At 39.7% G+C, this 26077-nt stretch overlaps 1 protein-coding gene across 9 annotated transcripts in view; it reads right to left on the reverse strand.

Annotated features, from left to right (window-relative positions):
• CASK (calcium/calmodulin dependent serine protein kinase) overlaps positions 1-26077 on the reverse strand; it is a 303425-nt gene that overhangs the window by 193843 nt on the left and 83505 nt on the right. For all 9 annotated transcript variants that reach the window (XM_063450136.1, XM_063450134.1, XM_063450138.1 and 6 more), the window contains exons 3-5: positions 24502-24607; positions 10985-11062; positions 7450-7522 (exon numbers count right to left, since the gene is read on the reverse strand). In XM_063450136.1, the coding sequence (XP_063306206.1) occupies positions 7450-7522; positions 10985-11062; positions 24502-24607 (257 nt within the window). The remainder of the gene's footprint in view (positions 1-7449; positions 7523-10984; positions 11063-24501; positions 24608-26077) is intronic.

A 26077-nucleotide genomic window follows, 5' to 3' on the forward strand; every position in this document is an offset into this window, starting at 1 on the left:
CAGTGAAAGTTACTTTTTTGGCATTTTTCACACACAAATCGCACTTACACTGACTATATAATTGTTGTGATACATTTTACTGTTTTGAAACACTAATATTTGTGTTCAGCGAAGTCTCCCGAGTATAACAGTACCCCTCATGTACAGGTTTTATGGGGTTATGCGTTTGTTTTTTCACATTGAAATTTGCCAGGTTGGTTATGTTGCCTTTGAGACCGTACGGTAGCCCAGGAATGAAAATTACCCCCATGATGGCATACCATTTGCAATAGTAGACAACCCAAGGTATTGCAAATGGGGTATGTTCAGTCTTTTTCAGTAGCCAGTTAGTCACAAACACTGGCCAAAATTGGCGTTCAAATTAGTTTTTTGCATTTTCAAATATTAACACTAAATTTGGCCAGTTTGTGACCAAGTGGCTACTAAAAAAAAGACTGGACATACCCAATTTGCAATACCTTGGGTTGTTTACTTTTGCAAATGGTATGCCATCATCGGGGTTATTCTTATTCCTGGGCTACCATACGGTCTCAAAGGCAACGTAACCAATCGGGCGAATTTCAATGTGAAAAAACTCAAATTCAACACACTATATTTGACTCTGTAACTTCCCAAAACACCATAAAACCTGTACATAGGGGGTACTGTTTTACACATGAGACATCACTGAATACAAATATGTGTATTTTATTGCAGTAAAAGCAAACAGCATTATGACATTCACAGTTAGAATGTCACGTAGAACTAAAAAAAAATTAAAAATTCTTATTTTTCACCATTTTTTTGATATTTTATTCATTTTAAATTATTTTTTATACCTATATATTTGATGTTAAATGAAAGCCCTGTTTCCCCTGAATAAGATATATAATAAGTGTGGGTGCACATAATATGAAAGAGGCGAATTACGCCTGAACAGACATATAGCGCAAATTCCAGTTTTTGTTTACGTTTTGTTTTGATCACAACGTGTACATTTAGCTGCGTCCTTAAGGGGTTAACCTCTTCAACTTCATCTGGAAGGCTATTCCATGCATCCACTACCCTCTCAGTAAAGTAATACTTCCTGAAATTATTTTCAAAAATTTGTCCCTCTAATTTATGACTGTCCTCTTGTAGTGGTAGTTTTTCTTTTTTTAATTATAGTCTCCTCCTTTACTGTGTTGATTCCCTTTATGTATTTAAATGTTTCTATCATATCCCCCCTGTCTCGTCTTTCCTCCAAGCTATACATGTTAAGTTCCTTTAACCTTTCCTGGTAACTTTTATCGTGCAAACCATGAACCAGTTTAGTAGCCCTTCTATGAACTCTTTCCAAAGTGTCAATACCCTTCTGGAGATACGGTACAATACTCCAAATGAGGTCTCACCAGTGTTCGGTACAATGGCATGAGCACTTCCCTCTTTCTACTGCCAATACCTCCTCCCTACACAACCAAGCATTCTGCAAGCATTTCCTGCTGCTCTATTACATTGTCTGCCTATCTTTAATTGAACTAAAAGAATAACTCCTAAATCCCTTTCCTCAGATGTTGAGGTTAGTAGTGTATCAAATATTCTATACTCTATAATCCCATTTCTCCTGGACTCCATTTAAACTGCTCCAGTCTGATAATGATTCCTTTAAACAAAAGTTTTAGCTTTTAGAAAAACACTTTTCTAATATTAGAATATGTGTAGTGTGATATTAAACCACACTGACTGGTGATCACTACATTCAGCAAGTCACAAGCTAAAGTCCCTTATATGCATACACAGGAAGAACTTCTGAGAATGACAGGGTGAACACAACCTGCCATATATCATTGGCAAGAACACAAAACATTTCCTTTACCTCTGAAACCTCATTGCAAGCCAAATAATTTGTCCCTGGATGGACAAGTACATCCAATCCCCTTCCTGCTTTGCAGTAGCTCCAGGAAGACATCTCACAAGGCCACTATTGACCAGCTCCACACCTTGTATGATAGAATCCCCCAACAACAACTGCTTTCTATCAGGCCTCACCTTGTCCTTTTTGTCATTGGCTGCAGTCTTGGACATCGATATAGAGGATGGTGGTTCCACAAACTTGGTTCCTGAGCCTGTCTCCATACCACCACCACAATTTTAAAGTGCCAAAAAAGAATTATGTAGAAAGACACACTGTGCAGTATGCCTTCTATCCACATCTCTAAGTGTACCAGATCCTACAGTAATCCATCTGCCATTGCTAGGACATCTCTGCAGCAGTGGATTTGCAACAGTCTCAGCCTGAGTTTAACCAACAGAATTTAAAAATTTTAGACTTCAAAAATACAATCTCATGCCGCAATATGGAGAACTGTCTACAGATTAGACAGCATCCAAATCCAAAAAGTAGAGCTTGAAACAAATGCAAAACAACTATTACACTGAACTCAGTCTGCCATTTTAATGAGATGAAGAATTTAAATCAAACAAATCTTACTTTTTGTTTCTTTTTTCACGTTCTGTATACCTCAGATTACCTTCAATTTATCTCCAGAATATCTCCAAGTACACTCTGAAGCAGCACTTAGAAGGGGCAACCAAGCCAAATTAGCCAAGCTAATTTCTACAACCCTTGTATACACTCTTAAAGGCAACACTCCTAAGAATGTAACACCTGAGCGATCCTGTGTTAATTTGCAAACAATAGCAAACGCCTAACTAATCAAATCAATTTGTGGTCTCATATTCTTAAAGTGACACTAAAGTCACCAAAACAACTTTAGCTTAATGAAACTGTTTTAGTGTATAGATCATGCAACATTAAGGAGTTAAATCACTTATTCCTGTTTATGCAGCCCTAGCCAAACCTTTCCTGGCTGTAACTGACACAGCCAGTCTGCATGAAAACAAAATGGTTTCATTTTTAATTAGATGTAACTTATCTAATAGGTTGTGTCTTCTGCTCTGCAAATTGAACTTTAAATTACATAAGAGGCTCCTGTAAGGTCTAGCAAGCTATTAAAGCAGGAGATAAATTCTAAATTAAGCAGAATTTGCAATAAAGGAAGTGTAAACATTAGAGCTCTCTTTACAGGAAGTGTTAAGGAAGGCTGTGCAAGTCACATGCAGGTAGGTGTGTCTAGGGCTGCATAAACAAAGTTATTTATAAACCAAAACTGCCTCATTAAGCTGAAGTTGTTTTGGTGATTATAGTGTCCTTGAAGTTTGGACACAGTGTTTGAGAATAAACATTTATAGAAGTTTCATTATTATTATTTATATAGTGCCAGCAAATTCCGTAGCGCTGTACAATGAGTGGACTAACAGATACGTAATTGTAACCAGACAAATGGACGCACAGGAACAGAGGGGTTGAGGGCCCTGCTCAATTAGCTTACATGGTAGAGGGAGTGGAGTAAAGTGACACAAAGGGTATAAGTAGGGGTAATAAAATAGGTAGCTAGGAAAGTATTCACTGAGAACTTAGTAGGTTATTTTTGACATCTTTAATGAGTACATAATTTAAACTATTAGACATTACTCTGTCACATGACCATAAGCAAACTTATTACATCCTAAGATAACTACTGATCAATGCTGTGAAGTGGTCTGACAACTCCCAACATTTGATTCAAGATGCAGGAGCTTGGAAACACCGAGACACAAACATTGTTTATTCCAACAAGGAAGTGGATAACGATATTTTTCTGACCCTCAAAAAAAAAAAAAACGTTATACCATAATTTTAAAATCCAATACCTATTTTAAACGTAATGTACATCTATTGCTATATGTGAGAAACAAACTAAAAGATGCAATTTTAGGAGAAACATTACGACCATGACTTCCTGAAATAATCTATACATACAGTAAATCGTATAGACAGACAACTGGTTTCATCACCTACTAAGTGGATACGGATATAGGAGCTATTGATTTCAGCTGCACGAAAATATTCAATTATAATGCTCAATCACAAATTTTAAGGAGAAGTATTTGAAACATTTGCACTTCAAGGATCACTATAGGCACCCAGACCACTTCAGCTCAATGAAGTGATCTGGGTGCCAGGTCCCCCTATTTTGAACCCTGCAGCTGAAAATATAGCAGTTTCAGAGAAGTTACTGAGGGTTAATCTAGCCTCTAGAGCAGGGGTTCTCAACCTTGTCCTCAAGGACCCCCTACCAGCCCAGAGTTTAGGGATTACCTGGGTGTGTCTAAGGTGTTTAGAAAAAGAAAAAAATACACCTTAGCGTCTAAGGTGTTTCTTTTTCCCTTTTTCTAAACACCTTAGACACACCCAGGTAATCCCCAAATCCTGGACTGGTAGGGGGTCCTGAGGACTGGGTTGAGAACCCCTGCTCTAGAGGATGTCTCACTGATAGCCGTTTGAGTCGCTTCCGCTGACGTCAATAGGAAAGCATTGAGTAATGCTTTCCTATGGGCAGTTTGAATGCGTGCGCGGCTTTTGTCGCGCATGCACATTCTGCACCGACATCAGCAGGAGGAGGAGAGTTCCCAGCGCTTGAGAAAGGTAAGTGGCTGAAGGGGTTTTAACCCCTTCAGCCCAGCGGGAGTGGGACCCTGAGGGTGGAGGGGACCTAAAGACCCTATAGTGCCAGGAAAACAAGTTTGTTTTCCTGGCACTATAGTGGTCCTTTAATGATGCAAGATCCCATGTTGGGCCCAGTTATATCCCCCGAAGTCTAGCTTAGTTATTAGAGGATTGTCTAATCTAAAGAATAGATTGGTACACAGTTTAAAAGCCTCTACCCAAGAGACATTTTAAAATAGTCAAAGTTTTGCTTTGTTTTTTTTTTTTTTTAATGTAGGCAGTGCAATATTTGTAAACTAGTGGGCCCTCTTTTTGAAAAAAAACAACCAATTGTCAAACTTTTACTAAAAAGTATTATGATATTAAGGACTATATAACATGCCATTTTAAGCAGATAATTTATTTATCAAATCACTCATCCAGGGTATCAGCATGTTGGTCAAACCAGAAAAATTGCTTAAAGCAAGGTTAAGAGAACAGGTCTATAATATTAAAAGACAATTTCTGAAGCATATTCTAAGCATTTTGCAGAATGCCATGAAGGTAACCCAAAGACGTTACACTATTGTGGCAAACAACATATTAATGAACCATGGAGGCGGGGAGGGGATCCAGCAAAAAAAAAAAAAAAAAAAAAAAAAAAAAAAAAAGCAAAACAACTTGCATACTAGGAAATTTTATTTCAAAACTTAAGTTACTTTGGTTTAAATGCGGAACTAGAACTAATATTCTTTAACAACGTAAAACTGGGAATGCATTTTTTGTAGATATAACTATACATATTCTATATATACACACACTTTATTTTTTAAATGTTTCACTATCTGTCAGCTGGTAACCATTTTTGCATCAGACGTAATTTGAAAACGATTGTTGCATAGGATAAAACTATACATATTTTTAATGAACACCCCTTTTCATTTATTCAAGGAGAATTGTATTTTGAATTCATTGAGTTTTATTAATTCATAACCAATTTTCTATGAACTATTATATATTTTTAATGAACTTTTATTTACTGTAGGATTAATGAATACCCATCTGGTGGTGTTTTTATCATACCAAATATATTTGTGGTGTTTTTATTTGAATATGTTTACTCTAATGTCCCTAGATGCAAATTATTTCTACTTACACTGATCTCTTATCATTGTGTATTCATTTTTTTAAATACCGGTAATGTGTTTAGTTATACATGATTGCTTTTTATCTAATATTTTTTTTGAAGCATATATATCTGTGTATTTGTTACTTTATACTGTTTTTAGATGATCAATGTACAGTACTATTATCTGAACTTATGTTTATAAGTTGTGTAGGTGTATATGGACACCACAATATTAAGTAATACATACTTCCATATAGTTTTACTATTCAATTAACACTGTAGGAACGAATCCTCCGCTATTTGGGCAAGTAGCACTGTGTCATTAAGAATGTGTAAACTTGAAATGTGCCATGAGGTATATTATAAATGCTGCCCAGTGCCGCCGCCTCTATCTTGAGAGCGGGCAAAGTGCATTTATGTGGAGTATGGACTGCTTATAGTAAAGCCTTTAAAAGGTATCCAGCTATGTGTGGCTTCAGCGTTCCTTCAGTTCTCAAATCACTCATCCAGGCTTCTGCTAGGAGACTGGTCCAATTCAGTACACCGACGGGGTGGAAACATTGCCCCCACCATTGTGGTGCTGTACTGTGCTAGATTGCTTGTGGTTTTGTGGTTATTGGAAGCAACAACCACATATATATTGTGTAAGAGTTCCATTAAGGGAAGGGGTTTCTGGAGAATAATACATTTGCAGTATTACACTATATCTGTTTCCTTGTATCTTTCAAAGGCATTCGAATTGTATACAATTTATTGGATACAAAGAATACATTAGTAGTTGAATACATTTAACATTGGACAATTAAACCGCCAAGTGGACCAAATTATTCATACATAAATACATATATATAAATAGATAATAGTTAATAAGCGAGTGCGCTGGATTCTGTATTTTATAAATAGATCGATATACACACACACACAAAAAATAGATAGCTTGGCAATCACTCTCATCTTATGTAGATCAAGATCTTGAGAATGACCCGAACGGGTCAAAACGTTGATCGAATTACATGTTGTAACTTTATTTGGAGTAAGTACAAGTTTATTCGTTTAAAAGACCTGAGAGTGCATCTCTTACTAATATATATATATACACACACACGCACAAATAAAAAAAATTAAAAAAAATTAAAAATTGTATTTAGAATGTTTAGTATTGAAGTAATGGCGGTGCTCCAGACCTTTTGCATGGTTCCAGCTGCTACTTGAAGAGCAGGCAAAGTCTTCACTTAAGCAGACAGTACATCACTTAAAGGACCACTATAGTGCCGGGAAAACAAACTCGTTATTCTGGCTCTATAGAGTCTTTGGGTTCCCCTCGCACCGGGCTGAAGGAGGAGGAAGGGGTTAAACACTTACCTTTCTCCAGTGCTGGGGACTTTCATCCCTCTTCCGCCGCCATCCGCTGAATGCGCATGCACGGCAAGAGCAGCGCGCGCAGTCAGTCCATAGGAAAGAATTTCTCAATGCTTTCCTATGGACGCTGGCATCTTCTCACTGAAAATCACAGTGAGAAGCGCGGAAGCGGTCAATGAGACAGCCACTAGAGGCTGGCTTAACCCTAAAGTAAACATAGCAGTTTCTCTGAAACTGCTATGTTTACAGCAGGCATGGTTAACCCTAGATGGACCTGGCACCCAGACCTCTTCATTAAGCTGAAGTGGTCTGGGTGCCTATAGTGGTCCTTTAATACACATATCAACATGTGATATTGTAATATGGCTTCTACACTCAAATAGAACACCCAATTAACTTTTATTTAGAAGAATCACCAACCAGAAAAAAGGACACACAGAACACATTTAGCAAGATTATTTTGAGTCATTCCTACCTTTACATCTCTGTGGATTATGTTGTTGTCATGACAGTATCGCAGGGCTTCCAGAATCTGACGCATGTAATGACTGAAAAATAAAAATACATTAAAATGAATTCTGGCACAATTCAGATTAGGATGTGCATGACTGACACATTAAATCAGTGTGTTTCAACCAGTATGCTTCAAACAACCTGAAAGTGTGCAACAAACATTTATTTTTGGTATGTAATAGTTTGAATGCAAAAGAAAGAGGTAGGGGTGCCGTGGAAATTGTTCTTCCATTGAAATGTGTTGAAGTGTGCCTGTCCAAAAGAAGGTTGGGAACCATTGCACTAAAGACTATTTTCCATTACGAAGGGCAGAGCAATGCTTTCAGTGGCCACTTTATTTTTCTATTCAATTTGACATACATTCTCATAAGCAATGCTCCTGTACTAATTCAGTCAAAACCAGATGTGTGTGAGCAGATGAATGGGGCGACAAATGAGCTTTTTCATAATTCAGCTATCCATGCATGGTGCCATAAAAAGGCAGAAGAGGGAAGTCATTTTTTTTTTGGGGGGTGCTGGGAGGTGCAGGGTGATAAACAGCTTAGTTTACCATGATATATGCAAATAAAAAAAACAAAAAAGCCTCATTATTCTATTTTAAACATGGATTCCTTGGAGTTTATGATTGTTGTATACAACCACTTTGAAGCACAATTCAGGAAGAGCTGCAAAGCCAGTTAACCACTCATGAACATCTGTTTCGTTGTTAATGCAACTCATCAGCATGAGGCTGGTTACTGGCTTGCTATTTAGTAACACCAAGCCTCATATTCTTGATATTTTTCGAGATATCTTCAATGGTTCCCTATTTTTATATTTAAAAAAAATAAAAATAAATTAACAGTGGATTGCAACCAGTATGCCATGATTTTGGGGGCATGGCCGGCTGAGTACTGTACCAAACATCTTTCCGTGGTACTCTGCTAAGGCCCCATGAAGTACAGACAAATGCTACAGAAATTCAACTTTACCAGGCAACTACTTACCAGAACCCCACAGACTCCATAATGGGGTGCAAAAATAGTAAGTCAAAACCCAGAAATTCCCTGTTTACTGAATATTAGGCTCTCTTTTGAAAGGCCTTCACTGCAACCACCACCTAAGATGGCACCCGAAGTTCATAATGAACAGGAGGCCTTCAAGGAATTGCAGGCGGGAGACGAGTCTATTGCCTTGCATAGCCCAAGCAGAGTTTACCAGTCTTCTGAATTAGACGAGGACTCAACCCCATCGACAAAAGGGGACATAAAAAAAAAGCTACTAACAGACCTCAGTAAGCCTGGAAAGTAGACCTGTTAGAAGTACAAAATTAAATGCGTGTAATTCACCAGAAAGTGAGGGCAAGAGAGGCTACAAGAGACAGCCAAATCCAGGAAGCCAAGAGTCAAATAGAGGGCCTCACCTCACGGATCAAACAACTGAGCAGAGTGGTGACTTCACTGGAGACTTGGCATAGGCGCCATAACATATGCATCCGAAGAATCCCAGAGTTGGTGGGAGGTGAGCAGCTGCTACAGTTCACACAAGACCTGATTGCATGTATGTGAGTTAATGAAGCCCCCGCAATACACCTCAGTGTTCCGAGTGAGAAAGTCTGCTGCAGCAGATTTCTAATATACAGAATCCTGCAAAACCTCACTCCACATTAGGCTACTTAGCAATACCATTAAAGGAACACTATAGTTGCCAGAACCACTACAGCTTAAAGGACCACTATAGTGCCAGGAAAACACTTGTTTTCCTGGCACTATAGTGCCCTGAGGGTGCCCCCACCCTCAGGGTCCCTATCCCGCCGGGCTGGATGGAGAGGAAGGGGTTAAACTTACCTCTTATTCCAGCGCCGGGCGGGGAGCTCTCCTCCTCCTCTCCACCTCCTCTTCGGCTGAATGCACATGCGCGGCAAGAGCATTCAGCCAGTCTCATAGGAAAGCATTATTAATGCTTTCCTATGGACGCTGGCGTCTTCTCACTGTGATTTTCACACTGAGAAGCGCGGAAGCCCTCTAGCGGCTGTCAATGAGACAGCCACTAGAGGCTGGATTAACCCATTTATAAACATAGCAGTTTCTCAGAAACTGCTATGTTTATAGAAAAAAGGGTTAATCCTAGCTGGACCTGGCACCCAGACCACTTCATTAAGCTGAAGTGGTCTGGGTGCCTAGAGTGGTCCTAATGTAAAATGCTGCCTTTTTAAACACTGTAGCGGTATAGTTGGGTGAAAGCTTTTGCGGACCGGCAATAAATTATTGTGGACCACCAGTTGAAGACCACCATTTTAAAACATATTAATGAGAACTCCACATACAACCACATTTTTTGAGGTGCATGAATAAAAGACTATTACAACTTGGAGACTAACTCTTAAGTTAATGGTGGCGATGGGATAAGTCAAGGGTAGACTAGTGGAGTTTATATATTTCTCTCAGAAACACACCAATAGATTAGCTTATACATAAAACGTACAATGTGCTGGCATTAACAGCAAGCATTCAAACCATGTCATTCAGCTACTCTAAAATCTGTCAAAAATATGGGAGAAAAGAATGCAACAGAAAATTGAGAGAGAACATGTTTTCTTTTACAAGACATTCGGTTTGACATTGAGTGCAAACACACATTTCCATTATATATGATGCATTACAAGCTATTAAGAAAAAAACCTCCAGTACACATGACTAGTTGAATTAGGCTGAGTGAGCAGTATAAGGAACAGTCAGAGGAATTCAAAAATAATATCCTAGTGAAATATTAAGTTGAAACAACCATCCCTCATTACAAAGACACTATCGAGTCCTTTGTAATAGTAATGGTGCCAGCATGCCAAAGGCATAGTCCTCTCTTTTGTGTCAAAGCATTTTTGAGCCATTTGATAGAAATCTAGGGTGCCTGTAGCTTAGATGATCACTCATTAACAATATCAATTTTGTCCAAATTTGAATAGCATTCATTGGCATGGTGTGTCAGCTAACATGCTTGGCCAATGAATGCTATCGAAACTGACAATTATTTTACTTAGTAACTCCTACATCAGCAATATGCCAAGAACGAGGGCTGGGCCACAAGCACCCTGGGGGACCCTCTGTGTCAAACCATTCAAAACCTTTTTACACAGAAACAGGGGAAAAAAAAGTCAATTTATTTTTGATTACCAGAACATTATACAAATACGCAAACAGGTTAATATATGATATAAACACACACTTGTACACCCTTTACTACATCTTTCAATCATTGCAAATCCTCTAATAATTGATGTGTTACAGAAGCAGTATGTTAATGTGCTAATGAACACTTGGGAAGCTCTGGAAACCGAGAGTCTGCAATCTAATCACATAAATTACATAGAAATGAATAGAAATAAAAAGGGTCATGGAATATGGTATGCATGTGTAAGCTAATGATGTCTAATTAGCATATTATTCTATTTCAATATGTTAAGAGCTAAAAATTTGATTAAACTGAATATCTCTGTGCAGAAAGTGTCATCTACTACATACCTAGCAACAGCTTCACTGTAGACAAAGCCAGCATCTGCTCTCTTCACAATCTCAAAGCACAGGTCAGCTCCATCCATACTGTAATAAAAGAGAAAAAAAGTGAGGAAATGTATAAAAAAAATAAATAAATCTGTAATTACCTGTGCAGGTAAGTTACAAATCAGAGGGAAATATAAGCTTTTATAGATCAGGATAACATACTCTTTCCACATTTCAGAAGATAGAGGTCAATGTAGAATCAGATGATTCACTGCTCCACTTGTTATTTATGCTCTAGTTTTAAAGTACTATAGTTCATTCTAATACAGAGAACATTTCAGCTGATGTGATGTACTTTTGTCACTCTTTCCATGGTCGATAAATGGATTTGACTGCTTTACAGATGTACAAAAAGCATAGACAAACAATACAAAGATGTACAAGGAAGTATATGCAAAGCCATTAAACATCACTTTTTACTACCCTCTAGAAAGGCCAGATTTACATACCTGATGTGTAGAAGCAGAATTTTCAGGTACCTCTATAGCCGGGTGAGCAATCCTAAACCTGTGCAGTGGCCTAATTACGTACTGCCAAAATCATCTCTGCCCCAAGCTTCTCTTGGATTTTATTAGTACTGCCAGAAGTAGTAGTTTTGTTTCCGGTGATTTGCTAAACTTTAGTAGTAGTTTTAGGAATGTTCAATTAAGCAGCATATTTTATTTTGTTTTGTTTTTTTTAAATATTAACCACTTAACGACCACATGACCGTCTATAGAGCCATACAGTGCACAGGGTTTGACAGCAGAAGGTCCCTTGACAGCATAAACAGTAATGCAGTAAGGGTACCAACAGAAGTTAAATCCCTGCTGGTACAAAGGGACTGTAACATTCATGACGCACAAGCACGTTTTGGGGTGAGGCCTGTTACGGCCAATCGGATCCATGAGAGGCTTATTTAAACACATTTTTATTTCTTCTCATTGCCCTGTCATGGTTTCCATTAATAGGGTATCCACGAGTGTGTTCCTGAACGTTTATTTCTGGTTATTAACTTTGGCTTCATTTTGACTTCCCTGTATTCTGGTATCCTTGACTTTTGGCTTTCCCTCATCGTTGTGTCTCCTGTGTCCCTGACCTCGGCAAGTATTCTGACTATTCTCTGGTACGTTAAGTCCGGCCATTCTAAGGCCCGGTAAGACGTTGCCTTTAGTCCTACGTGTGCTATAATTCTGTGTGCTGGATCTACTAGTAATCCTGAAATTACGACATGGCCATAAATCCTGCAGAATTGTGTCAGCACATAGCAGCTTGCGAGAGAAAGCTAGAGGAGAATGATCAACGTATGAATCAATTTGCCCAGGCTTTCAGTACGCTGCTTACTCAGACAGCACGTCTACAGCCTGAGGTTTCTCTGACTATGTCACCTCTGCCTAATGTACCTCCACCTATAGTACATAGGGCACCTACTATCTCCCTATCTCCTCCCCCGCATTTTGATGGCAATATTCAAGAATGCCGGGGATTTGTGAATCAAATTGAGTACCACTTTGAGGCCTCACTGGGATCTTTTCCCACGGAGAGAGCGAAGATTGGTTACCTAACGAACCAGCTTAAAGGTAAAGCCTTAACTTGGGCCAATCCGTTATGGGAGAGTAGTAGGAGTATTGCATATAACTACCAGGAATTCCTTGCGGAATTCAAATTAATATTTGAACCATTGGGCAGGGAGAATGACGCTTCCGCTGCCTTAATGCGTATCAAACAAGGGAACCGGTCTATGTCAGATTATGCCATAGAATTTCGCACCTTGGCTTCTGAGGTAGACTGGACTAATAGTTTAATCTCTAAATTGAAAGAAGGATTATCCGAGGCAATTCTTGATGAAATTGCTGCCAAAGATCTACCTCAGAGGTTAACTGAGTTCATCACACATGTTATGCAGATTGAAAATAGACTAAGGACCAGGGTAATTACCAGAAATAGAACCAGACTTATGGCTATGTGACTGGCACCTTGTTTCTCCAAACCTATTATTCCTGACCTTTCTGTACAGTCTGAACCCGAACCTATGCAGTTAGGGGTCACTAGACTGTCAGAGGCAGACAGTATATGAGAAAGGAGGGTCTGTATTTATACTGTAGTAAAAAAAAAAAAAAAAAAAAAAAAAAAAAAGGACATATGAGAAGTGCTTGTTCCATACGTCTGAAAAACTTCCGCACCTAAGAACTTTAAGGGGACAGGTCTTAGGTGTGATGGATACGTCCTCTGGTAATAACCAAAATTGTTTTTTTTTCCTTGATATCATTGAAATACATTTTGCTAGAAAACATTTAATACCTATAAAGGAGAAATCACCACCTCTGACCGTTGAGGCTATTGACGGGAGACCTCTCTCTCAACCTTTGATTATCCACGAAACCTTGCCTATTAACATTTCCATATTAGCTTTACACAAGGAAAACATAACATTCCAGATAATTGCTTCTCCTTCTTGTCCCATCATATTTGGATTCCCTTGGCTCATTAAGCACAATCCTCATATTGACTGGGCAAAAGGGGAAATACTGGAGTGGGGTAAAGACTGTATAGAGAGATGTGTGTTACCCGTTGCCAAAAGAGTTGGCATCTTTACTTTGCCCACTACTACGCCTCAGGTTTCTGAAGTTCCCATACAATACTGGGAGGTTAAGGAGGTATTCAGTAAGAGTCAGACTGATATTCTACCTCCTCACAGATCATATGATTGCTCCATAAATCTGCTACCCAGCGCTATGCCCCTCCTCCTCCCCGCACCGCTACCCAGTGCATGCCTCATCTCCAAAGGAGAGTAGAATCATGAATATAGTATATCAAAGATTCCCTAAGTAAGGACCACATACGTAAATCATCCTCACCTGCTGGTGCAGGTTTTTTTTTTTGTATCTAAAAAAGATGGAGAACTACGCCCATGTATTGATTACAGGGCATTAAACAAGATCATAAAAAATGCCTATCCTATTCCCCTCTTCTCCGAATTGTTTGACAGACTCCAGGGTGCTAAAGTATTTACTAAACTTGACCTCAGGACTGCGTACAATTTGGTAAGAATTAAGTAAGATCATGAGTGGAAAACTATATTTAACACTAGAAGTGGGCACTATGAGTACTTTGTCATGCCCTTCGGGTTATGCAATGCTCCGGCCGTATTTCAGGACTTTATTAATGATGTGCTTAGAGATTATATTTATTCATTTGTTCTAGTATACCTGGATGATATCCTTATTTATTCCCCTGACCTTCAGACTCACCACGCACATGTCAAACAAGTGCTGCAAACCTTGCTTAAGAATAGACGTTATTGCAAACTTGGAAAATGCATTTTTGACCAGACTGAGGTACAGTTTTTAGAGTGTAATATTTCAAATTCTGGTTTTCAAATGGATCCTCATTATTATTACAGGAGATACATTTATGCAAAAGAGGATTGCAGGGGCAGGGCCAGGCCGCCGAGCCGCATGGAAGCAAAGCACCGGGGCTCCTCGCCCGAGCCCCGGAAAAAGGCGACAAATGCACTTGCAGACTGCTCCAAAATCGGATCACTCACCGCATTAACACTGGGAATTTCCCGAGCTTCTATTCGGTACCAGACCGGGGCCAGAAACATACCGGGAGCACCGGAGCTGTTAAGCCCGGCCTACACACCATCTACAGGCACGGACAGCTGCTGAGTATGAACCGGCAACTGATCACCCGACCAGATACACAAGCACACCAGCTCCATGGGGTCCCGATGGAGGACCATATCGGCCCCGCCCTCCCTCCCCCCACCCGGCGGGGGTGAACCCGGTCCCATGGAGGCGCCATACTCCGAGGCGGGAAGCGCCGCCCGGAGACAACGATGCTCTCCTGTACAGGCACAGGCTGCCTAGATGTGGCCCGCCTGGAAATGACACCCGAAATCGGAAGACACTCCTTGCTCACACAGCCAACCTGGCATTCATTGTGAGCCTGCGTGAGCCCTTTGCCAGCGGCCTAAACTGGCGATAGCTGTGTAATGGACGGCAGGCCAGCAGAAACAGACCTTAACACAGAGGAGAAGGTACACTCATGTGAAAGCAGACGGGGAGGCACCGAGGGGGACTGACATGGGCGGCCCACACAGGCCCTGGCAGAACCGAGCGCTGACGGAACCCCCAAGCTGTGTCCTTGACCGCCGGAGAAGTGGGCACCCAGGCCTCTGGGTCTGGGAGGTCCCCGGAGAGCCCTGTCCCCGATGCCGTGAGCCCGGTGGGGCGGGACTGTGCCACCCCCTCGACGGACCGGTGGTCGTGGGGGTGGGGCACCGGCTCCAAACATGTGTCCGACACCGGGCGAGACGCAGGAGTGCACACTTCAGGAGGCCCACGTGGAGCTGGGGAGGTGCAGGGAGCGGACGACCCGAGGATTTTTGTGGTGAGGTCCAACGGACGGCTCATGCTCCTGAGTGCCCACAGCACTGCGGAAGTCCGACCGGTGAGCGGAGACCGGCATGGGGAAGAAGAAAGGAGGCCTGGCGACCCAGGGACAGTGTGGCGGCAGTGCCATGGGAGACTCCCCCCAGGCAGCATAACGGTCTGGCAAGGTCACCCTGCCGTTCTATAGTTCACGTTTTTTATTTTTCTTTATTTTATTATTTCCACGCTTGCATTTACTTTTTAAGCAGTTAGCATAAATATGCAGGTCCTTCAAGAATTCAGGGAAAGTAAGATGGCCCAGTTAAGCATATACACTTCCGTAACTTCATAAATGATTGCACACTCATTTCATGGCATGCCTACATTGTCATTACCTAGCTGCTGCAAAAATGTTAAAAGATGGGATTTATTGATGCCTCAAGATACCAGACTAATATAATGCTTCTGTTACATACGATTACCGTATTACACGTTTAAGTACTTATCTAAACTTATTATATCCTATGCAACGCACGCAACCAAATAGATTTTACTGCCTGATGGCGCCATTTTGATATTCAGTTATGATACCACTACTGACATAACAGGCCTCTGCGTAGGCAAACGTAGGCTTATAACTGAGCACAATAAGTCTATATTTTACGGAACGCACGCAACCAAATAGATTTTACTGCCTGATGGCGCCATTTTGATATTCTGTTATGATAATACTACTGACATAAGCCTCTGCGAAGGCAAATGTAGGCTTGCAACGGAGCACGTTAAGTTTATATTTTGCGACACGCACGTAACCAAATAGATTATACTGCATGCTGGCGCCATTTTGATATTCTGTTAAGATAACATCACTGACATAATAGGCCTCTGCGTAGGTAAAGGTTCCATAACGCCTCTTTTAGTATTGCATGCCTGCACTGTGATTGTCTAAGCGCGGTTACATGACAACTATTACCCATACGCTTAAGAATGCGTTAGATATATGCAATAGCACTAGCACAATCTCTGCCGTTTATACTGTAACACTTGTAAGTATATCACTGCAAAGTCCGAATACGCGTATATGTTTTGATCGAATACGCCTCTGCGCAGGCGATAATCTGCATTTCTCCCTATATGCTGACAATTAAGCCTTGTAGGCGACTGTTCACCTTATTTAATGTAAGTGCTTAAGCCCCTGCGTGGGCAACCACTTGCCTTAATATGAACCAGTTCGCAATCTGCACTTATACTGTGAAACAATAAAAATATTCAAAACAAAAGAGGATTGCCACTCTTTTTCTTGCTCTCCAAGGATGCACTGAAAATCTGCGGAAATTCTTTAGAGATCATTCTTTGCTCCTCACCCGTTGTCCAATTGGAGAGCACAGATCTGTATATTTGCTTGTTTTAAGAAGTGGTATATTAGTGACCTCTTTTGTGGAGAGTTAATCCCTTGAGCATTTAATGTTGCTATTCTAACGTTTCTTTACCCACTATTTTACTTCCACTCTTCAGAGCTGCATCGCCGGAGTTACAAAAAACAACAAAAAAATCATTCATCCCTACAGATCCTACACTCCCCCCTCACCCCTCGTGCTTTGTGCAGATCTATTTTCATTTGAGTTTGTTTGACAATCTCATGTGGAAATTTTGTGCCATATCTCTAGGACGGTGGAGCCAAAGCAGGTGGTCCGTACCAAGACTCAAATACATCTTTTCCTTTTTCTTTCTACCTCTTTTCTCTTCCCTTTTATTAATCCTTTTATTTACTTTATTTTTTTTTAATATGGTTCTAGCTCTTTCCTACTCTTTTCCACCCCTTCTCCCTTAATATCAGATCTCCAATTAGATTGTAAATAATAGCCCCAAAAAATAAAAATAAAATATAATTATATCTATAATTCACATTAACTCTTTATTCTTACTTTATTTCAAATGGTTAAAGGAACACTATAGTCATCAAAACAACTTTAGCTTAAAGAGACACTATAGTCACCAGAACAACTACAGCTTATTGAATTTGTTCTGGTGAGTAGAATCATTACCTTCAGGCTTTTTGCTGTAAACCCTGTCTTTTCAGAGAAAATGCAGTGTTTACATTACAGCCTAGGGATAACTTTATTGGCCACTTCTCAGATGGCTTTTAGAGATCCTTCCTGGCTCATGGCTGCCTAAAATGCATCCAAACATTCAGTATCTCCTCCCTCTGCATGCAAACACTGAACTTTCCTCATAGAGATTCATTGATTTAATTCATCTCTATGAGGAGATGCTAATTGGCCAGGGCTGTTTGAACCATGCTGGCTCTGCCCCTGCTCTGCCCCTGATCTGCCTCTTTGTCAGTCTCAGCCAATCCTATGGGAAGCATTGTCATTGGATCAGACTACCACTTCTGCTGATGTCAGCAGACTGCTTGTTTTTCTGAGTCTAACAGCATGCAAAGTTACAGCTTCTGGCTTGAATACAGTAAGATTTTGCTATATTTATGGAGGCATGAGGGGCCCAGGGGCGTTAGATGGTGTTGTTAACACAATAGGATCAGGAATACATGTTTGTGTTCCTGACCCTATAGTGATCCTTTAACCCCTTAAGGACCAAACTTCTGGAATAAAAGGGAATCATGACATGTCACACATGTCATGTGTCCTTAAGGGGTTAATGAAACCGTTTTGGTGTACAGATCATGCCTCTGCAGTCTCAATGCTCAATTCACTGCCATTTAGGAGTTAAACCACTTTGTTTATTAACCCTAGTCACACCTCCCTGCATGTGATTTGCACAACCTTCCTAAACACTTCCTGTAAAGAGTGATCTAATGTTTATCCTTCCTTTGTTGCAAGTTCTATTTCATTTAGATTTTCTTATCCCCTGCTACATTAATGGCTTGCTGGACCCTGCAAGAGTCTCATGTACGTGATTAAAGTTCAATTTACAGAGCAAGAGATAAAAATTTTAAGGTAAATTACATCTGATTGAAACTGAAACCATTTTTTTCATGCAGGCTGGGTCAGAGCCAAGGATGGTGTGGCAAGGGCTGCATAAACAGAAAAGGTGATTTAACTCCTAAATGGCAGTGAATTGAGCAGTGAAACCTGAGGCATTATCTATACACTAAAACGGCTTCATTAAGCTAAAGTGTTTTTTAGGCAACTATAGTGTTCCTTTAATTTCCACTTTTCCCTTCTCTTTCCTTCGTCTGATCTCATTCTTCCCTTCCTATTCCCTGTGCATAGTCCCCCTTATTTTACATACCCTTAATGTTATAATTTGGATATATATATATTTTTTCTTTACTCCATCTCTTCTTCTCCCTTTTTGCTAAAGTGAACTCTAATATGCATAATATCCTTTATAATATATTATAGTCTGTGTCAATAGTCACATAAAAAAAAATATATAAAAAAAATAATCACACAAATGTAATCTCAAAAAAATAGAAAGAAAGAAAAAAAAAACTTTAATTAAGCCAAAGTTGTTTTGGTATCTATAGTGTCCCTTTAAATTGAAACGTCTAGTCCCTCCCATCCTTCCACTGCCCCCCACCCCAAGGGTCTAAAAAGATCCTGGTGAGGTCTCACTGTTTGTGGATCATTGCCAGCTGCACTGATCTGTGAGAAGGAGCTGCAGCATGAAAGGAAGCTCTCTCCCTGTCATGCTTCAATCGCACAGTACAGAGGGCTAACAGAGACCTCTGTATCGTGTGAGCTGGGAAATCCCTCTGCTGTCAGTACTTATCCCTCTGACATGGGATAATAGGCTGTTTTAGGGGCAGAATCAGGGGGGGGGGGGGGGGGGGGGGGAGGTATACATGTGGGGTATCATTGTAATTGAGAATAGCAGAATACAGATATAGGGTGTTTGCTGTAATGGTCAGAATATTCCCAAAACACATATGTAAAAAATTATATATCTAGTTAGACCAACGTTTGATTAAATGGTTAAATGAAAAGTGTCAAAATACTCTTAGTTACATAGCCTGGGGAATGTACAGTCTAAAAATATATACTTTTGTATAGTGTTTTGAACGACTAAGATTGCAATCTCAGCATGCCAAATTTTGCAAAGTTTTAGCGTTAAAATGTAATTCACGCCTGGCAGTATTTGTTTCATAACTACTAATTAATTGAAATTGTAGACATATTAGGCATTTTAACAATCAGGACTAATTGGTGAACCTATTTTGAGTTTGTTTTCTTTTAGAATTTTATATATATATATATTATTCCTACTTAGATTGTGCTATGTATACATATGGGATACCTAATTAAGTCCTATATGATATATAAATATGTATTCATAAACCTAAATAGAAAGGTGGAAATTGTGGTAGAACTTTAATTTTAACCTCAGTAGCAAATGTAGCTTGTGTTGTATGTATTACTACACACATTAGGCAGTTACCATAGCAACATATTCAAGGCTATTATATCAAGCAGTTTCAATAAGCATTTTAAATATTTGGCGTAATAAAACAAAGTTCAAAAAAGGTTAATAAAGACCTATTTTAATCTGCAAAACGTATAAAAATTAAATCTCAAAGGTGGCCTACCATCACAGAACGGTTTCCTACAGGTTAGTAAAAATACTATATTCATAAAGTAAATGCAATTAGGATTATTAAATAGTGAAGAATGCTACAGCCACCTGAAAACCAGGCATTGTGGGAACGTGCACCATAAAACTAGTAATGATGCAAGTTAGGAACATTCCAAGCACCATAACCACTACAGGGCGCTAGATACTTCCTCTGGCCCTGAGCTGAGCCCAACGCAGGGCTATCTCAATGGCAGAGTTAGCTCAGAGCTGAAGAAGTTATACAGTACCTGGACAGTTGGGCTACTAACATTTGGGGGCGCCAAGACACTCCTTGTACAACAACCACTACAGTACACCGTAGTGGTTATAGTACTCAGAATGTTCCTTTAGCATGTAATCTATACATATCCAGAAATTATTCATACATATAACCCACATTCTGCATAGCATATACACATAAATAACTAAAAATGAAAGCTAGACCTCACTTTTAATCTTAACAGTAAATAGCAGTTTTTTTTTTTCATTACTAGTCATTTAGAAACTGCTTGACATTCTAAAAGCTCATAGATAGTATTGTAGTGGAAGGCTCAGTATTACTGCTGACACTTGCCGCAGCCAAGAAGATACTTCGCTCTTGTGAGCTGGAGCGTTTGTGTATTGGGTGGAGACATAGAATTAAGTTTCATTTTGACCAATGCAGATCAATATGTGGCTCACCAGTGATATTTTAGGTTTTGCTTTAGTTAGTTCTGATCAACACAGTGTTGTTTTACCTCGTCCTTAGGTGTTAACATAATGTAACAGTGCACTGCAATATAGCTTACAGAAAATATAAGGTGCAAATAATTATTAAAGGATGAAGTGCAATAAAAAATGTTTAGATGAAGCCACTATAAAATGTAATGCTTGTACTCTCAGATTTGTATGCTTTTCTAGCCCCCCCTGGCCCTCTTATGCCTCTCTAAATATAGTAAAATCTTACTTGAATTCAAATCTGCAGCTGCAGGCAAAATACAATGCTTCCCCCATAGGATTGGCTGAGACTGTTGAGGAGACAGATCAGAGGCAGAGCCAGCACAAGTCAAACACAGCACTGGCCAATCAGAATGCATGCATATTCAGTTCAGTGTATGCATGCAGAGGGCGGAGACACTGAATGACAGTGCTTCTCACTGTGCAGCACTGCCCCAGGAAGCACGTCTAGTAGCCATCTGAGGAGTAGCCAGTGGAGTTATCACTAGGCTGTAACGTAAACACTGCTTTTTCTCTGAAAAGACCGTGTTTACTGCAAAAAGCCAGAAGGGAATTATTCTACTCACCAGAACAAATTTAAAAAGCTGTTCTGGTTACTATAGTGTCCCTTTAACAAGACTGAGCAAGACTGTTTTACAGTTCCACTCACCCTTAAAGATAAGTGGAAATGGTATTTGGGTATAAGGTACTTATCTCATAAGCAACTGCAGAACAGAAGTTTATGGGATAATTATAGACCCCATAGACAAGAATGATTACTTCCTGATTGATGGCCTGCAGTTGCTAGGTGACTCATTTGCACTATCTGTATAAGACCAATACTAAACAATAGTGGGTCATTTATGCTTCAGGTAGTTTCCAAATTGCTTAATACACACGTTTGCGGTCTTGCACACATTTCTTGAACAAGCAACACGTTCATCATATACATTATACATAGTTGAAACAACGTTTTGGGTAAGAAATATAAATAGTTGCCTTGTGTTCTTAGTTCACAATACATGTAATGTATTCGATTCAAAGCTCTACGAGGAAGTAAAACTACAATACAGCGTTGTCATTTTCATAACTTAACTTCTAAAATATAAATATATCAATAGAAACTTGAGACATCCTTTTTCTGTAAATGAATTAGAAAAGTACATTTAAACCAGAACTGTTCACTTTCCTGGAACCATGCATACTTATACCCTTTTTGAGGTCTGACACCACACCACTCAATTCACCTCTATCCTACAACTGAGTTGAGCCCCTTCATCTTTGCTCTTTGTTAATTACTTATTAGCTCTGCCTCTTTTATTAATTTTTTTAAAAAAAGTAGTGCTCCAATGCAAAATGTACCCTGGCTGTGCCCGACTAACCTACGGTAGTTTGTGATGTCAGCCACTAAATCTTTGTTATACAATTTAGACGTAAACAGAGTATCACACATCTCATGAAAAACAGTTAGAGGGACACTATAGTCACCAGAACAACTACAGCTTATTGAATTTGTTCTGGTGAGTAGAATCACTACCTTCAGGCTTTTTGCTGTAAACACTGTCTTTTCAAAGAAAATGCAGTGTTTACATTACAGCCTAGTGATAACTTCACTGGCCACTCCTCAGATGGCTGTTAGAGATCCTTCCTGGGTCATGGCTGCCTAAAATGCATCCAAACATTCAGTATCTCCTCCCTTTGCATGCAGACACTGAACTTTCCTCATAGAGATTCATTGATTCAATTCATCGCTATGAGGAGATGCTGATTGGCCAGGTCTGTGTTTGAATCATGCTGGCTCTGACCCTGATCAGCCTCCTTGTCAGTCTCAGCCAATCCTACGGGGAAGCATTGTGATTGGATCAGGCTACCACTTCTGATGATGTCAACAGACTGCTTGTTTTTCTGAGTCTAACAGCATGTAGAGTTACAGCTTCTGGCTTGAATACATTAATATTTTTACTATATTTATGGAGGCATGAGGGGCCCAGGGGGGCTAGATGGTGGTTTTAACACTATACATGTTTGTGTTCCTGACCCTATAGTGATCCTTTAACACTAGTTATAGGTGATTTCAGTATTTTAGTCAGTGGTGATAAGTAATTATATATGGCCTATAGTGGTCCATTGATCATTGACTTTGAAGTGTCTAAAGCAGGGATAGGCAACCTTCGGCACTCCAGATGTTGTGGACTACATCCCCCATAATGATGAAAAAGCATCATGGGGGGTGTAGTCCAAACATCTGGAGTGCTGAAGGTTGCCTATGCCTGGTCTAAAGCAATGATACTACTGACATTTGATAGTCAGTACTGTAGTCTACCAGTAATCTCCAATCAGTGTTACTCTAGGGGCATATTTAACCAACATAAATAGCAGAAAAACATGGGCATAAATGAAACAACATGTGAGAGTGCATAGATGGTCGATGAGGAAAAACAAAGAGAGGGGAACTCGACATTTGGCAGCAATGACAGATTGGGAGGACAAAGGCGTTGGTTGCATAGTGTGCAGACTTTGGGGTAAATGCACAATGTAATGGTGGTAAAACTGGTGTGTGGGGTTACAAGACACAAGGATATTGTCAATGGGTCAATGGGAATTGTCTGATAGGTGGAGAAGTCATACACTAAATTTCCAAAGTGTCCCTATTTTAGGCTCAAAGCCTCATTGTCCCTCTTTTTTTATCCTAAAGTCCTATTTTCTAGGAGCTCCATATTGCTGGTGTTAAAACCACCATCTAGCCAGCCCCCCTAAATATAGTAAAATCTTACTTTTATTCAAGTCTGCAATTGCTGCCTCTGATCTGCCCGCTTGGCTGACATCATCAGAAGTGGTAGTCTTAGTTAATCACAATGCTTCCCCATATGATTAATTAAGACTGTCAAGGAGACAGATAAGGGGCAGAACCAGCACAAGTCAAGGAAAGTTCAATGTCTCCATGCAGAGGGTGGAGAGACACGGAAAGGCAGTGCTGCACAGTTTGCAACACTGACACAGGAAGCACCTCTAGTAGCTAGTGGAGTTATCACTAGGCTATAATGTAAACACTGCATTTTCTCTGAAAAAAGTGTTTACTGCAAAAAGCTTGAAGGGAATGATTCTACTCACCAGAACAAGTTCAATAAGCTGGAGTTGTTCTGGTGACTATAGTGTCCCTTTAACAATACATATATTTGGAAATTTGGAAAAATATTTTTTTGGTTCTAAAGTAAATTTTAGTTGCAAAAATTGTTACAAGCAAGTCACCTAAAATATCTCAGAACAGTCCCGCCCCTCGCTACACCCATAAAAATAAAGTGTCACTCTTTGTCTATTTGAAACATTGAAAGGTATGATAAACACAGATAATATCTCAAATCTATGAAGCAATATATGATGGTTCTCTCTGAACTACCAATAATTAAAGAACTAAGAAAAAAAAAAACTACAACAGTAAGGGATTATAAACAAGTCATACAGTACAAAACTAGGTTGAAGAAACCTTAAACCATTGTTTGAAGTCGAAGAAAATTTGTGTTTATGTGCATAAAAAGTTATCTGGCTTTCTTAGGTGTTTCTTTTCTTCACTAACAAGCTTGCTATATGGTCAATTTGATTAAAATTAGAAAACCATAAAAATTGCAAATTAAACCTTCAGCCACATTCTGATATCACTAGGCACATGCATTATTAAGAAGAGCAGGGGACATCTACAATTTGTACAATCCTGTCAGTGTAACAGTGTCCTCTAGTGACCAACTATAAACTAAAATATATTAATGCACTACTTTTAGAAAAAAAAAACTATAGTACACAATTAACACGGATTACAAAAAAAAACAACAAATCTAAACGCAAACAAGATCTTACAATTCAAACACCATGTAGAGCATGCCATCAGAACTGTATGTCTCGAGAAGTTCGACTATATGTGGATGTTTTAGCATATGGCATATGCTTGCTTCTCTCTTCAAATCTGTAAAATGTAAACAAAACAAAAAAAGTTAGAATTTAGCAGCTTTTACAGCAGAACAGGTTTTTAAATTCAGACAATTTGCTTAAAACCAAAATATCAAGCAGTCTATTATAGAGAATGGAACAGAAATAAATACATAATCAAGCGCATCGCATACATTGCAAAACTTTTAACTCTGCAGAAATATATATAAATATATATTTTTTTAATGACATGTTACACATTGAGGTTTGATTAAAATGTGCTCCAGTGGAACTCCACTGCCGCCGCACCCCCCCCCACCCCTCAAAAAAATTATATATATATATCCAGACTTTCTGTGACTCTACAATCAAAGATTTTCCAATGCAGTTCAATGAAGGCAGGTGCTGTAAGCAATTGCCTGACTCTTGAGTTTAGCTCCATTGAGCTAACCGAACCAGGAAGTAGCAGGATATGTGGTCTGATTTAAAGCCAGGCAGTTGTAACAAGGTTAATTTACACTAATCAGCCACAATATTAAAGGAACACTATAGGGTCAGGAATACATGTTTCTGTTCCTAACTCTATAGTGCAAAACCCACCATTTAGGTGGCTTGCCCCCCTCACCCCCCTTAAAAGTTAACTCACCTTATTTCCAGCGCTGTGCTGGCACCGCCCCCTTGGTGACATAAGAATTGCTGATTTTTAGCCAATCCAATGCTTTCCCATGGGGAAAGCATTGGATTGGCTAAAATCGGCAAGGGGGTAATCAGCACCTCCTCATAGAGATGCATTGAATCAATGCATCTCTATGAGGAAAATTCAGCGTCCCCATGCAGAGGGTGGAGACGCTGAACGGCACTGATGCCTATTGTGCAGCACTGCCCCAGGAAGCACCACCAGTGGTCTTCTGAGGAGTGGCCACTTGGAGGTGTCCCCAGGAGCAATGTAAACACTGCCAGTGTTTGCATTAAAAAAGGCCTGCATACAATGATTATACTCACCAGAACAACTACATTAAGGTGTAATTGTTCTGGTGACTATAGTGTCCCTTTAAAACTACTGACTTGTGAAGTGCATAGCTTTGATTATATTATTACAATGGCACCTGTCAAGGGGTGGGATACATTTGGCAACGCGTGAACAGTTAGTTCTTGCATTTGATATATTGGAAGCAGGAAAAATGTGTAAATGAAAAGAACTGAGTGACTTTGACAAATACCAAATAGTGATGGCAAGACTAAAGGGTCAGAGCATCCCCAAAACACCAAATCTTGTGTTCCCACTATGCAAAGGTTAGTACCTACCAAAAGTAGTGCAAGGAAGGACAACTGGTGAACCAGCATCATGGTCATGGGCGCTCAAGGCTCACTGATACATGTGGCTAACGAAGGCTAGCTGGTCTGGAGCGGCCATACAGAAAAGCTACTGAAGCTCAAACCGCTGAAAAACCTTAATGTTGGCCATGATAAAAAGGTGTCAATACACACAGTGCATTGCACTTTGCAG

Source organism: Pelobates fuscus, chromosome 1 (assembly GCF_036172605.1).
Source record: "Pelobates fuscus isolate aPelFus1 chromosome 1, aPelFus1.pri, whole genome shotgun sequence".
In the NCBI taxonomy this organism is placed as follows: Eukaryota; Metazoa; Chordata; class Amphibia; order Anura; family Pelobatidae; genus Pelobates; species Pelobates fuscus.